The sequence below is a fragment of the Anopheles merus genome, chromosome 2L (assembly GCF_017562075.2).
Source record: "Anopheles merus strain MAF chromosome 2L, AmerM5.1, whole genome shotgun sequence".
NCBI lineage: Eukaryota > Metazoa > Arthropoda > Insecta > Diptera > Culicidae > Anopheles > Anopheles merus.
The window spans coordinates 29218062-29234601 of NC_054083.1; the positions used below are offsets into that span (position 1 = coordinate 29218062).

At 45.3% G+C, this 16540-nt stretch overlaps 1 protein-coding gene across 4 annotated transcripts in view; it reads right to left on the reverse strand.

Annotated features, from left to right (window-relative positions):
* Nucleotides 1-2114: 2114 nt before the first annotated feature.
* Nucleotides 2115-16540, reverse strand: part of LOC121594496 (putative uncharacterized protein DDB_G0291608) — a 77069-nt gene continuing 62643 nt past the window's right edge. Inside the window, exons 1-4 of one of the 4 annotated variants that reach the window (XM_041917801.1) lie at nucleotides 12721-12897; nucleotides 9098-9425; nucleotides 7563-7867; nucleotides 2115-4980 (exon numbers count right to left, since the gene is read on the reverse strand). In XM_041917801.1, coding sequence (XP_041773735.1) covers nucleotides 3864-4980; nucleotides 7563-7867; nucleotides 9098-9250 — 1575 coding nt within the window. In that variant the 5' untranslated portion in view covers nucleotides 9251-9425; nucleotides 12721-12897 and the 3' untranslated portion in view covers nucleotides 2115-3863. Of the gene's footprint in view, nucleotides 4981-7562; nucleotides 7868-9097; nucleotides 9426-12547; nucleotides 12898-16540 lie in introns of those variants that run through there. The other 3 variants (XM_041917799.1, XM_041917800.1, XM_041917798.1) reach the window with 3 other exon arrangements.

Sequence of the window (16540 nt, forward strand, 5' to 3'; positions counted from 1 at the left end):
CATACCACAATCACCACGGTCAACAGCAGCACGGTTTGCTTGGATTGCAACTGTACGTTCTGCTGCATCCCGTACTGATGCTCGGTGCGATGTCCTTTCTCGTGTGTCTGGTAAACGCTGTGGTGGGTTTGGTGGACAAGGTGAAGCTACCGCTCGTACGGGCACACCAGGACGTGGATCGGATTGGGGCGGGAGGTTCGGCATCAACGCCGGCCGCCGGGCTTCGAGATGGGCGCGACGAGCGCATTCTGGATCAGCTGTATCAGTTCCTGACCGTCGCTCTCGAGCATCAGCAGCAGCGCAACGAATCCTACGTCCTGGGCAGGTCGTAAAGCGAGATCGTAGAGAAGACAGATCTGACAGAGCAGTCTCCTCTTACTTTTTGGAGTTTTGTCGTTTACTTGTAGAACCATTTTGATATATTTGGCAAGGATAGCTCTAATTTTCAGAGGCCCCATTAGAATGAATCCCGATTTTACGCTTTTATTATTACTTAAAGTTAATTTTTAAAGCAGTTATTTAAATTTGTTAAATGGGCTTAAGTACATTTTTAATTTCATCCACTTTCTCTATAAATGTTCATACTATTTGTCGTATTAATGAACATTATACATTATACATTATTATTGAATTTAGTATTTTGGAGTATTTTTGTTTAATTCCAGTTCAATAAACTCCGGACAGTTTGGTTGGATTTAATTTGGATTTAAAATTGTTGAGAACGCGACAATCATAGAAAGTTAGTTTAACGGATATTTTTGAATTCAAAATGAGATAAATCGCTCCGACCACATGAGCCTTTTTTTTTCAAGTTTCGTTTTATAGCATAAAACGCTTTAACTTAGGACGATTTTTCCAATCGATAGTGCAACAATCTGAAAACAAATTCAATCGGGCAATTCCGAGACAACGCAACAACGACAGGCCAAACCGTCATGATCGTCCGACCGAGACGTACAATGATCGTGTTGCAATAAAATAGCATCCTTCTGAAAAGTCCACTTTGACGCCTAAATAAATAAATAATAAAAGAAATGGCTTACGCGCCTTAACACAGCACAGCAAAACACTTACAAATCATGATGAAAACCAACCCTAAAAAGGACCCAAGCGATAACAACGTAAGCGTTTAGGCGGATACGTCACCGAGACGAGTGTGTGAGTGTAGTGGATGATGTTGAAAGGATCCACGAGGGGTAAACAAAAGAGAAAGAGAGAAAGAGCGCAGGAATGGTGATATAGCGATAAACATGTCTCTCGACGATTATTAGACTAGGAACATCACGGCTATGAATGATTCTGATTCTGAAAGGAAACGAGCAACACAGAAAAAGATAAGGGAAAAATAACTTCCAACGATCACACGCACGATTGAGAAGTAAGATAATAGAATAGAAGAACGATGTTTACCTGCAATAAACAGATTTCAAACCAAACGGATCACACGCTGTATTCCCGTCGTGTCAGATTCTTTCCTTCTACGTTTAAAGCAAAGTGGGCAGTCTGTGGCAAAGCGCACCGTCCATTGTAAAATATGTTTCGTGTAATGATTACTAAATTAATGAAAGTTAAGTTTAACTCATTTAATAGAATTGTGAGGTGAGAAAAAACCAGTTCGTATTGTAAAGAAACAATTGACGTTTTAGCCTCATATACAAAGAATGTTCGGAATTGACTTCACACATAAAAGAAATACGGAAAGAACTAATACAAAACAAAAATAAAATAAAACAGAACTGATTTTTTTCATATTAAGCAATTGAAAAAGCTTGGACATTAAATATACCCCATCCTAATGATGAAGCACTTGCTTCGTGATATTATACATGGAAATGGTAAAAATTAGTGATAAATTCCACACTTGCACCGAGAATCTTTTTTTTTTCATTATGATGTTTTGAAACATTTATTGTATTTTACTGTTTTGCTGTTTAGTTTTCTTTGTTTCTGCTATTCTGCCTTGCCTATTTCCTTTCGAAAAAGCGTACACACTTCTCTCTGCAATTCCGATCCTACACACCACCCCACGAACAAGGGTGTGTCTGGTACACACACACACGTACCTTTCCTCTTCCTCGATGTAATTCCGGTTTAATTCTCTTTCCCTGCTACTATTACTCCACGGCTACATGGCTAACATACCAGAGAGGATGAGCTTTCCTCTTCTGTTTCATTCTAAACTTCTGCTCCTCTACCTTTCGCACCGTTTGCTGCTTTCTAATTTCGGCCCTTTCTCAGGGGGGGGGAGTTGTATTATAATGCTTAAAGTTTTGCTCTCTCTCTCTCTCCTTCTCTCTCAACATACACATCGGCTAAACCTAGAGGACAGACAGAAGGTATTGATTGGTTTTTCTTTTGTTTTTAATATGTTCATACTTATATATGTATATCTCTCGGCCATTAGCGGAGGCGTGTGCGTGGGACACACACACAGACGCGCCTCCAGACCCCCCATCTCCCCCTAGAGGTTGTGGTTGTGGGCGGCCGTATCGGGACCCTCGAAGATTCTAATTAGCACAAATAAGAGTTGGACGTCGACCAATTGACCAACACAGCTAAGTGCGCTAAGGAGAGACCCGCGCGCGGGGGCTTTACACCGATATTAATACACACACGTTTCGAGGCATAGCATTTCGAAATGGGAGGAAATTCATGCGTTTTTTTCTTCTTCTTACATTCTTCTCTGCTGCCGAACCCGCAAAGGGCAGCAGCAGCAGCATTGATGAGAAGCATTTTAAAATTCAATAATTTGTTTCATCTTTTCCTTGAGAAATATATATATATATCAATGTACTTCTTGCAAAATGAAGCGCTTCGAGCGCTAAGAGGGGATTAACCTTTGATCTTCTCACCATTGCTACATACGCTAAAAACGCAGGTTTGCTTTTCTGGTGAACTTTTCTGCCAAAAAGAAAGGGCGAGAAGAGCAACAAAACACGAAACCTAGTTTCCCGCCATTGAAAATTGTGAGCGCGCGCTCTTTCTCTCTCTCTCTCTCTCTCTCTGGCGACGGACGCGCCATCTAGCGAGCGCTAGCGAAACAAAACATTCAGCTTGTTTTTGATGCGATTTTTTTTTGCGCTTCATGTCTATCTTGGTAAAAGCCAAAAAAACAAGGCTAGAATAGTTGATTTTGTCGACCAAAATGGGACATTTTACACAATGACTGGATGTAAGATGGCTTAGTGTCAGAGTGCGCAAACCGCGGCAGGGTCCCGTCGGGGTGGCGCGCAAATCGACTTCGGGTGTGTGGTACACCCGGTGCATGTACGTACGCACCCACGTTAAAATATATAAACTTTTTATACTTTAGAAAATACATTTAAAACTACACAAAACGAAACTAAATACTTTCTATCAATAACTTTAGCTACATTATCATTACAACAGATGGGAGCGATGGGTGACAGCGGATTAGAGGGGAAGCTGGATGGATGACGGGTATGGTTGAGATGCTGACACAGATGAGGACAAACACTGTTATGTATGCACATCGTCCCTTCCTTGGAGAGTTGAAGGAACTGGATGATCTCGACTGAGCCCCGCGCCAGCCGCCAGCTTGATGATAGAGTAGATGTGTTGGTGTGTGTTTTGCATGTTTGTGTGTGATGAGTACAAAAACATAGAAATAATAGTTGCGCGGGCGACGAACTCTCTCTCTCTCTCTCTCTCTCTCTCTCTCTCTCTCTCTCTCTCTCTCTCTTCTCTCTCTCTCTCTCTCTCTCTCTCTCTCTCTCTCTTCTCTCGCTTCCTAATGACACAACACACCGCCGCGCCGTTCCCTACCACCAGTGCACCAGCGACGCCGAGGACGGGGTAGGCGGTGGCGGTGGACAGACGGCAGTGGACGGGAGGGCCAGGACCTAGTCCTTGTTGTTGCTCATCGATTCCGCGCTCTCGGTCGACTGGCGGCCACCCTCGGACGAGGCAACGCTGGTAGCACCGCCTCCGTTCGCCAGCAGACTGCCGATGGATGAGGAGGAGGCGGGGGCCACGCCGCCACCGCTCGCCGGCCCATTGCTTGCTTCGCCGACACCACCGCCCGCCCCCTTCGACTGGGAGGACGGTTTCGGTGTGGCGGCGGCGGAGGACGGGGCCGCATCGAACGACTGCACCTGCGCCTCGTACAGCAGCTGCATGATCTTGAGCGAGGTGAGCGAGGATATTCGTTCCGGCAGCTTGCGCAGCACCTCGCCAACGTACAGCCCGTACGCACCGTGCTCGTCCAGGTGGGCCTGATGCTCCAGGTTGTTCTGATACTTGACGGTGCGGTTGAGGTTAAAGTTGGACAGGGACGCCTCGTCCCCGTCGTAGCCGACGCGGGACCGCTTCGGCAGCCCGTACGACACCTCCACGTTCGACATGGCGGCCGGTATGGGCGACTCGACGGGCGTCGGCTGCTGGTGGTGGTGGGGATGGGGATGGCCGGTAGCGCCGCCCCCGGCACCACCACCGGCACCGTGCTGCTGCTGCTGGAGGGCGGCTGCCGCTGCTACTGCACTGCTCGCCGCACCGCTGCCGCCCGGTCCGTGCGGGTGATGGTGTGGATGGTGGCCACCGGTCGGCATGCCGCTCCGCCCGAACGGATGGTGATGGTGGTGGGCTCCGGCGCCGGCGTGCGATCCGTGCTGCTGGCCGGCCGGACCGCCCGGTTGGCCGACGGCACCACCGCCGCCGCCCGGCTGACTGGCGCCGTGCGGCGGTGGCAGCTGATGGTCGCGCTGGTGCGGATGCGGCGGCTGCAGATGATGCAGTCCCATCGGATCGTGCGCGGACGGGAAGCCGGCCCCTGGCGGGCCCCCGAACGGACCGTGCCCCTGCAGCTTCAGGTGCTGCTGGTACTGGAGCTGGGCGTGCGAGTTCTGGGCCGCCACGGCCATCTGCTGCAGGTCGAGGTACGCGTGAAGATCGTCCTTGGCGTCCTCCTGCTGTTCGCGCTGTCGCTTCCGTAGAATGTTCATCGGGTTCGTTTCATCGTCACTGTGGGGAGGTGGGGAAGTGAAGAGGAAAAAGCGAAGATTAATTTAACGTGTTTTTAGCGTGAAGTTTCTTTGGCAACTCTGGGCTCTAATAACTAAGATAATCAACAGTTCAGTGCAGAATAGAGATGGGCCCATTGGATAAGAGTGAGTGAGTGAGTTGGTTAAATTCTCCAAGTGTACTACTTTTCAATGTAACAAAAAGATGTGTTTATATGCATCTTCTTGTTAATTTTTAATACCTCAATAGCTAGCCGGTTTTTATTCACACTGTATCAGGGAGTCGAATTGCAAAAGTTGGTAGACTCAGAGAATTAGTTAGTTGAATCCGAAAAAAGTGAATCAATCACTAATCACTTCAGAGTAGTGAAGGGGAAAGAAAAATCCGGAGGCAACTCTGATTCCACTCCAGAAGGAAGGTCCGTCCATCACTATACGTAGAGTCGGAGTCGGCTGGGGTCGTTCAATGTCGAAGCCGGAAACAACTGGTGCAAGGATGCTGTGACATGACACTGACCGACTCCGGATGACTCTTACTTCGTACGAATGATTCTTATTCCTGCCGACTATGAATCCCGACTACTCTGACTCCGGTCAAAACTAGTAGTTCGGATTTTTCCAGAGTCGGAATCGAACTAACAATAATCTGAGTCGGATCGGGGTCTAGGCTGCGCTCCAGAAAACTCATCAACACTACTCCAGAGAGCAGTAAAGTAGTTTGAATGTAAAACGTGAGCCTCTAGTTGCTCTAGCGAGTGACTTGGATCGCAAAGGAGTAGTAAAAGGATGTTTGTAGAGATGTGCACATTGAGTAAGAGTGATGGAGTGAGTTGAATCCTGCAAATGAGCGAGTGAATTCAACTCAGCTCGAAGAGGTTTTATGTGAATCGCTTTGCTATTTACACTAGTTTATGATTTAATATTTTCAATTTATTCACTAGCAGTTCAAAAGTCGATATAGTAAGATGAATTCGTAAATAGTGAGCCACTAGCCAGGACAGAGAGTGGGTGAGTATAATCCCACAAGAGAGAGTGGTTAGTCGGCGCGAGCGAGCGAGTTGAATCACGGAGTATTATTTTGTTATCAATTTTTATATAATGAGTTAAATATTCTTTGGCCACTAGAAACATTGAATATTAGAGAGGCACAACACCACACTAACTTGTTTCAGATATACTTTGTGATTTAACTAAATAAAATACGCAATAATAAAACGTTATACCATCATAAAACCACACTTAACCGATCTCAAACGATTTTTATCACCTATTGCTCAACGTTCCAAAAGAACAGCGAGACAATAAACACTCCAACTCAAAAATAAACATACTTTCCCGTGGCATGGCCATTTTCTCACCCAATTATTCCCAGACTTAACTTTCCTCTGCTCCTTGCCTTGCTCACTCGCCCTTCAATCTCTGCTTGAACATCATAAAAGGAATGGTTCTACCAAGAAAGATCCCCCGCTCTCCCTGTGTAACCGAGAGGACGGACGCGTGACTCTCTTTCTCGCATTTTGATTGGTTTAAATTAGACCATCGCTTGTGTAAGGCCAGTTTCCAGCGTGCGAGAGCCGTCACGGGGCACGACGACGACGACGTTGGGTTGCCCCGGCAGCTCCGCCATCCTTTGTCCATGGCCGGAACCAAACAACAACTACTTCACATCGTGTGCCTCCTTCTCTATTGCTTCTAATTTACTTTTCAACGAAATAAATTTATTCTTAAACATAGCGTTCGCTTGGCACAAAATGGGCGTTGGCCTGTTGGTTGGTTGAGGAGATGATATGGCAAACACACACACATACAACACTTGGAAGTCATTAAGGATGATGGTTTGGGTGGCGGAATGAGTGTGTGTGTGTGTGTGGAATGAAAAGTTGCTCGACTCACTAGCGATGATTTATGTTTGATTATATTTTAAAATAACTTATAACCATAGCTTCTCTTCCGTATGTAATGGGAGTGTGTTCATTACACGCGTTTGGAAGATTTATTGGAATATATTTCCCTCTTCCCTTCACGAGCCAGCTTGTTTTGCCCTAACATTGAAAGACTCTTTGCAACCGACGCAAATGATACGTTACGTCGCACACTTTGGATATAAAAATTATCTCTGCCGTTGAACAATTGCAAAGCACAAATCAACCGAACGAACGCCGGCAACAGCAGCAGTTGGCAGCGCATACAAACCGTCCCCATAATCATATGACGGACGTGCGGGGCGCGCGCGTAGGAGATCCAATCGGACGAACAACAATTGTACAGGAAAAGCATATAAAAACGTAGTTTCCTTCGTAACATGTCCAACCCTTGCTTTAACCTACTTTAAACCCCAGTAAGTAGATGTGTTGTGTTACATCGATCGCATGATGAAAGAGAGCGCTTGTCCAACCCACTTGCTTATAACTTCTATTGTTCGAGCGATGTTATGATATGTAGCGGCAAATTGCACATTACATATCTAAATCATTTCCTACCCTGCGGAACGGAGAATAAAAAGTGCTTGACAACTTGCGTCCCATCTCGTGCGCCCTCGTCCCTACAGCATTTTCCCCCTCATTGAAAGGCCGCCACACTTACGTATCGTCCGGTTCGCCGTTCGGGGCACGCGGTCTCCGGATTTTGATGTGTTTGTTGAGAAACTTGAGCTTCTCGAGCAGGGGCCACTCGCTGCAGTTGACGCCGTTCTTCATGATGCGCCGCTCGACCGTGAACCGACACCGGAAGTAGGTCATGCGCTTCTTGCACTGCTCCACGTCCATCTCGCACAGCCGGCTCAGCTCGCGCCAGGCCTTCTCCTTCTTCGACTGGAACTTGTAGTGCGGGTGGCTCTTGTCGTACAGCACCGGCATCCGGCGGTAGTAATCGCACAGTTTTTCATCTTTCTGTAAACAAAACCGGGCGAGAGAGAGAGAAAGAGAGAGGTAAGCGAAAGGGTTAATCGTCGTTGGCTTTTACAAGTGTCACGTGTGAAGAAGACGGACGGAACATTGTATCGGTTTGCTCTGCTTTGACGGGGTACTAGAATTTAAAAAGCGCAGTAAAATAGTGGACCATGCCCAACAATTACGACTGCACACTGTATATCTATTGTAATGCAACGTTTGTTTTTGCTTTGAAGTTTCGAAATGGTTTAAATTATTCACACGGCACCAAGTTTGCGTGCTAGTAGAGTTGGTGGGGAACACACAGGGCAAAATGGGTACCCTTTGTTTAAACAATTATTCCAAAATTAAGATAAATTTAAAGTATGTTTTGTGACCCCGTTACTAAACAACAATCAAGACAAAAAAATGACATTTTGAAAATTTCAGCAGAAAATACATATTATTATTTACCAGAGTTCGAAAATAGGCTTCAATTAGTGCTGCAAAAAAACGTAAATACAGTGTACAACCCTATAAGTTTGACATTTTTACAGGATTTGTAGAAAATGCAGCTTGAATGATCGCTAATGTAACCAAAAATGTACAAATGGTTCGACCGGGGTTAAAAACCAACTTCTTTTGATAAATTACGCATAATGCAAGTAATCGACATTATATTTTCTATTTTTCTATTTTGGATATTAAAACTAATCATTTTGGCTAGTAATGCTAAATTTAATTAGACCTTGCTCATGCTCATAGATATCAGATGAGTATGAGATATAATTTTTATGGTTCTTTAAACAAAGCTCATCGAAATGTTTTATTAAACCTAATTACTAGTATTTTTTTTCTTAAATATTCCAAATTCATGTAATAACATGTCCATATTGCCCCCCTATTCGCATACAGGAAAAAAAACCAAAATGATGCAAAATGTACAATCATAGAAGGGTAATTTATTACAGACATGGTTTATTACAGGCTTCAAGGGCCAGATAAATTGATTCCACTAAAATATTTAAAAAAAGAAATAAAGCAAAAAATAAAGCACCGGGACCCTTCTCTCAATGTTATAAAGGTGCTGATTCATAATCGAATTCGTATTTTCGTGTTTCACATTCATTATGTTTAATTTATGAGCTATTGCTTCAATGCCATTATAAAATGCTTCACGTGGCCCCTGTTGGCTCCGTTTTTCCCCGAACTTCAAAAAAAAGACGAACAAAACAAAAAAAAAGGACGAACCTCCAACACGTCGGTGGACCCGTGGCTACTGCGACCGTTCGATTTCGGCGACGTTTGATGGAAGTTCGCTGCCAGTGCGCTGGCGGGCAGCAGATTGAAGAACGGCGGCGACAACGACGGTATCATCGTCAGTTCCGGCAGTAGTTCCATCATTTTGAATGTGTGTATATATGCTTATTATTATTTATAACTCGTAACAAAAACTCGGCGTTCGGGTGCTTAACTAAAACAAGTGTTTCACTCTTTTTCTTTTCTCACAGTATTTTACGCTTACAGCGCTTACACCACACATAGTAATATTAATAGAAAGCTGACTGGGTGCATGGTCCTTTTAGGCGGAAGCGGAGAAGGAGAAGGAAGAAGATAAATTATCGTACCGTTACGGTAACAAGAATACAACCCCTTGAAAACGCACCCCTCGATTGTTCAAATACACAGACAAAAAAAAACACAAACGGACACAGATACAACACAACAATTCAGCTGCTGCGCTGCTTTTAGCAACTCATCAGCGCAGCGCAACTGACCGATTCGTGTGTTAAATCACCCCCAAAACCAGATTTCTTCGGCTTTAGAAAACTCTATTAGTCGACGAAAAGACAGGGGCAGGCGATGGCAGGAGCGCAGGGACGACGACGGCGACCAAGGCGCGTAAGAAATTGTATACCCTCTGCCTTATTGCGCAAGGTGGAAATAGAATTCATAACAAAAACGCCATTCATTGGTATTTCAAAATTTTATGTGTTGCACGTTAACACATTTTGTATGCCCTCCCCCCTCTTGTTGCGAAAGCCCGGCACAGTGTGCGTGTGTGTGTGTGTGTTTTGTTGGGAATGTAAACAAAAATCTTCGGGCAGACGTTGTTGCTGATGATGCTGGTGCGCAAACACAACGCCGCTGAAACACATTCTCCCGGAACAATGGATGGCCAAAAAGGAAAGAGAGCGAACGAGCGAGAGAAATACTTAGCGCGTGTGTGTGCGAGCGAGAAGGAAGATGGTTGAAGTGAGAGAGATAACCGAGAGCGAAAAGGGGAAAAAACAAGAGCAATAGAAATAAAAGATAAATGTCGAAATATAAAATGTAATAGCCACACCACTGCTGGCTCTCATATACACACACTCACGCACAAATGCTTAGTGAGCTATGCGAAACGAGACACAGGCAGGGCAGCATACCACCACCACCACCACCACCACAAAAGCAGCAAGAGCTTTTAGCATAAATAAATAACCAAAGAATATTACTTCACAAACAACGTAGGAAAAAAGTAATCTCGGACGGCTGGTGGAGGTTTTAAGTTTCCTTTCTTTTCCGAAGTATTTCCTTCGTTTCGTTTCACACACAGGCACACAGTCAAATACGCACTCAAACTCACAAAACCGAACACACAGGCTAATGGTTTCTTTGGAACGACCGATTTGAATTACAATCAACAGAAAGAAAGAAAGAAGGAAAAAAACATCGAACATACACAACAACTACACACAGGCCGGTCTACTTCGAACAACACGGACCTTTAGAAATAGTAGTGTGGAATTTAGTTAATGTTAGGACAATAAAAAAAATACATAAATGGAAACTTAAATTAAATAACCTACACACCCCGGGGGGAGGAGGGAGCAAAGGAGCTAGCACCCACCCACCCCCCACCATACAAATAAAACCGGTCGCACACCAAAAAAAAAATCGTGGAAAGGCCACAAAACAGCCAAAGCAGCACCACACAAAACACGTCTTTGCATTCGGCGGGTTTATTATTATTTTTATAATGAATTTATGAAAATGATTCCACGCGGCACCACATTGCCCACACCACCACGCTGATTGCATACGTATTTACTTGTGTGGAGACATGTTGAATAGGGAAGAAATTAAGCCGAATCGTGCCTGCGAAGATGATGGGGGCCTTAAACTTTCAACGAGCTGGAAGGGGTGTGGACATGGGGATCCCCAATGGGAAGTTTAGTGAAATGACAAAAACTTGATATTTCGGGTTTATAGAGTTTAGTGTATAGGAGAGGCGCATGGAGGCGGGCGGGGTGCGCTTCTCGGCTTGGGGGAGTGAAGGGGACAATAAAACATACACATCAACCGTCCCCCTCATCCGCACTCAATTCAAGTTCCCGCAATCTTTCTGTCCGTTGGGTGCAGCCATGTGCTTCGATCAAAACGAATTATGTCGCTCTTTTTATAGCACCTAATACAACTCAAATAACACTCTTGACATTAAAGGGCAGAGCACGCACAAACGCATATTATTATCGACGACATTTACATTTCGCTCGAAAAGGACAAAGCCCAACAATCACATAATTCCAAGTAGTCCGCGCGCACACCACTTTACACATCTGTCAGAGATTGAGAGATACAACGAGAACACATCCACATTGCGACACGCGCAAAACACGGCAGTTGTCAAAAGTGCACACACTGCTTTCCCCCCCTCCACCCAACCCATCCCATCCATCGGTGAAACACGAGGGAATAAAAACAAGGCAACAGGGGAGGGTGGGTGGGTGCAAGTGTAATTGATCGTTTCATGACTGTGTGTCGGACTATTTGTTTAAAACAACCATAAAGTACAGACACGAACGCATGTCGATTTTCCCCTCCTTTCCTTTGTCTCTCACTCTCTCTCTCTCTCTTCCTCTTTTTCATCTCTCTGCTTCGACCTCTCACTATTCCTCATGGACTGCATGCACGGATGGATGGAATGCAACTGTCACAACAGGACTATCCACTCCAAACACTCTAAAATACACACGCGCGCACACACGCACACTCGATTCGTCATTGTTTATTCATTCACAGCATACTAGTCCCCCTCTGCGCTTGAGGAGGGTAATGTTAAACTCCAACATTAAGCTCTCCCCAATAGCACAAAAACACACACAAACACACAAAAGCGCTTGGCACATCATGTGCGAAATGGAAATGTTGTTAATTGTGACTGTAAATTGGCCTCGCAAAGGCAAGGGAGTGAAATCATTTATTCCTTTCGTTCGCCGAATGGACAACATTTGCATAACACGACCGCCTGCCCCTCCCCCCACCACCACCCACAACACTCCTACACTCGTCCATCGTGTTCAACACAAACCACTGCTGCTGCTGCGGCGTCCGTTTGGCCAGCTGGAGCAGCAGCGGAGCAGAGTAGTTCAATTAATCATCCATCAGTCACACACTAAAATACACAAACACATGCTTCGTGTTCACATACACACGCACACACATGGAACGATGATCTAATTCTCGTGTGTGTTTTGTTGTTGCAAAACTACATTTTCAAACGACGGCTTTAAGCGTACACACACACACACACACGAACGGGTTAGCTTTAATGCACTTTAAATCAAACAATCCTTTCGCCCAACCACTGCCAAGATAAGTAATCCCCCCATTCAGCTTCTATCTTTCTCGATCTAACTAGTTTTCCGATGCACATACACACACAAACGGGTCCGGGTGGGATTAGACTTAATCGCATTGATCCGCACGGGTACATAAACAAATGAGCTCAACACAACCGGCACAAACACGGCAAATGGATCGATAAATTCGAAAATTACATTTCACATGGCTCAATTCGCTCTGCGTGCACAGCAGACTCACACACACACCTGCTTTCCCCACTCCTCTACCGCTCGCGCGCGTAATTAATCCTTGCAAACACAACCAACACACTCGTTTCGTGGGCAATTGAAAGGCGCGTATGCTAGGCACGAGCGCTAGCGCAAGGAACCGTACCGAAGCAACGTCAAACGCGTTCTGCCATCGGCTGCCATCGGGAGAGAGAGTGCGAACCCCCGGCAGCGCAGGAATACACGCGCGCGCTCATCGACTCTCTCTCTCTCTTTTTCGCTTGATGCGCGAGCGGTGGTCGAAGATTAGCGCACTCCCGCTCATACAATGTAGCAGCGAGCGAACGAGCGAGCGAGAGAGAAACCCCGTTCGACCAAACCCGAGAATTACCAAGAAATCGGCAAACGATTCGCAGGTAAATAAATACACCCGCAGAGCGCAACTCTCTTGCACAAAAGATTGTGATACTTTTATTCTTCCCCGTCTGCATGCACCCGGCACCCGCCTGGGTCGGTATGTTGCGCTTTTGTTTGCTACCTGTCCTTTTTGCTTATCCTTTTCCGGTTTCGGCAGCACGCTGCGGAATTCAAAGGAAAATGGTGCGCGTACCGGTGGTGGGAAGGAGGAGGGGCACCGGATCCATTGATCTCATACACGCATACGTACGCGTACCCGCGCGGCAGCACCAAAATCCACCGCAGGTTCCCCGCGGCGTACTGCGCGGGGAGTGAGAATGGGTGATTTTTTATTCGTCTCATCGTGGTGAGGAAATTCTCACCCAATCATCTCTAGATTTGGCCGCTCTCGCGCGCGCGAAAGGTCGCTCACATCAAAACTATGTGCGTGCGAGAGTGCGCGAGTGTGCGTTAGTTTTGTTTTTTTTCCGCTGCGTTACAGCGTTAGTAGCGCCAGGCGACAGATCGTCTTGGACCGACGACTGATGTAATGCGTGTGAACGTGTGTTTGCGTACTCTTGTTTGAGTGGGCCAGTCAGTGCGGCATTACTCAGTGCGGAAGCAAGCATGTGAGGCAAAGGATCGCGACTTGGTGAAAATGATGATCAGAGAATCATGTAATTTACGGTAATTTAGCGTAATATCACTCGGTGTACACTTCTTTCTATTTTATATTAAAATGAGAGGTACAATGTTGCTACAGTACCATCATTCTCAGATGAATTTTTAATAAACCACTTTATGGAATTTATTAAACAAAACTGGTAAAAAATGAAACCTTTTATACGCTATCAGGGAAGATAAGCTGTAATGTACATACAGGGAAATAAAGGGCCAAAAATAAACTTGCTCTCTCTCTCTCTCTCTCTCTCTCTCTCTCTCTCTTATGTTTATGCTAAGCAAGCGAACGACAACAATAAAAACACTTACAACGCGCCGTGACAGATACTTGTTCAAATAATCCTCGGGACACTCAAAACCGTAAAAGGACGGTAAAAACGCGTATGGGCTATAACCAAATGCACACATTTGCAGACACACACACACACACACAAGCTCTTCCCTGGCATACACTGTTTAGTTTAATTTATTCGTTCGTTCGTGCTTTATTTCTTTTATACGTGGCACAAACGCGATGATGTTAGTAGTTACACCAACTACTACTACACGTGTACCACCACACAGAGGGACCCCACCTCCTCCTCCTTCTTCTCGCTCCTCCTCGCATTTGTAGGGCCTCTTCGCTCGTACATCAGCTTTGATGGTTTCAAGTGCGTAACGCTATATGATTGTTACTTCAGATCCAGCGATTTATGATGATGGCACACCGTCCTCCCCTCCACCCTCCTGCCCCCCCCCCACCCATGTGACCTGTCTTTCCGCTGTCCCTTCGACGCACAACTGCACACGATGCGTGTAACTATTAATATACCATTACTATTATCTTACATTTCCCTATATGTTTTGTTCCTCCACTTCCCTTCCTTGTGCAAACCACCCCTTGTTCCCCCTTGATCTGCTGCTGCCATCATTATCTCTGCCTTCCCTTTTTCCGAGTGAATGTCCCAGTGCGATCTCTTCTCGCTCTCTCTCTTTCGCTCTTGACATATCTCCCTCTCTCTGTCTCTCTTAATCTCCGTGTGTTTGTTGTTTGCTCGTTTCGTTTGCGTTATACCTCGTCGTCCCCGTAGTTACGGATGGGACAGACCCACACACACACACACACACAAACGCACACGCATTAGCATCATCCTTGTGTTGTTATTAATTTTCTTCTGCTTTGCTACCTCGCGCTTCCATTCCTCCACCCTATCAACACAACACCACTCATACTTTTAGGATTTATGCTGTTGTGTGTGCACAGTGCGGGAACACGGGCAGGGAGGGGAGGGGAGAGGGGAAGGAATTATATTTAGAAAACAGAATATGGAATGTATTATTATATTTCTTTATTCGTCTCGTTTTCATATCTATGCTGCCGGTTTGTGAGCTTCCCGTGGTCCCTCTATATATCTCTCTCTTTTTTTCTCCAGTTCCCTGCCAGGCAAAAATAAGCCGATACTATGTTGCTCCGCATGCTATGGCTGCTGCTATTTGTTCGCTTACTTTTCTTCATCTGTGGCATTAACAATGGCGATGTATTATTGTTGTACAAGCCAAGATGGAAAATTCCTTTTAGCTGCTTCCGCACACCACTCCGGCACAACACTACCATGCCACAAACGGAAAGAAAGATAGAGCGAGATAGAGAGAGAGAGAGAGAGAGCAAGAGGCACAGGGAATGTGCAGGGGTCTTATTATCTCGAGTTTCTTTGAGTGTATTCCCCCCCCCCCGCTCCCTGTGTGCCACTTAGCGGGATTGGCTCTTAGCAACGATACACTAAAAGAGAATCGAGAAATTAAGGAAAGAAATCCAAAACCTATGTTAAATTATGTTACAAAGTCGGCTGCAAAATCAAAGCGAGGAAACAGAGCTCAAGCAAACACACATACATACACAACACTCACACATCCGTAACTAAATCGAATAGTTTGGGCGAAAAATATATATTCGAAAGCATTAGAGAAGCAAACTCCCCGGGTCTCCACCTTTGTTAAACAGGCAACACACAACTAAGTCACGGGGATAGCGCGCGTAAGATTTCCAAAGTATATGGGAAGGAACAATAAATATTTTTACACCTTTCTGGAAGCCCGTTCTGGAACTGCCGGCTATATTTAATATATCGATCGATTGGGGGAAGCGAACGATCAAATAGTGTTTAAAAAAGAACGTGATTTCTTCCCTTCGTTGGTTTACACTGCAAAAACCATGAGATCAGTCTTCGCACAGACACACACACACACACCCCGAAACGGGAGCCTTTGCCTTCCTCTATTATTAATCGCCTCGAACCTGCTCATTTGCTGCCCTCGCTGAAGGCAAAGTGCGAGAAGTGGTGCTGGTGACTGAGAAGAAAACAGTAGGTCTGTGTCTCTCGCCAAGCGAAGAAACAACAACGCGCGCGGCAAAGATTAATTATTTTCGATGAAAACAGTTTTCCATTGAACGCTGTACTCGTAAAAGTTCTTCCTTCGCCCATATACACATATATGTTGTGGGCAGTAAAATATAACTTCTTCGGGTTGTTGTAAAACTTTGTAAAACATTTCCTTAGAAACCTGTTTGCAGCGAGAAAAGGCGAATGGTGAATAAACAATGGAGAGCTGGGAAGTATTTTCAGTGCAAAAAGTTAAGAAGCATCAGACCGGTGCATACACACGCATACAAAATCAGATGTATGGAGAGAGGGAACAACAGATTGATTGATCTGTTAAATGAAGGTTGTTTTGCTGTTTGCTATAAATATATATACGAGGCGTAGGGGAACAGCAAATGTAATGTAGTAATCCAACGATGGCA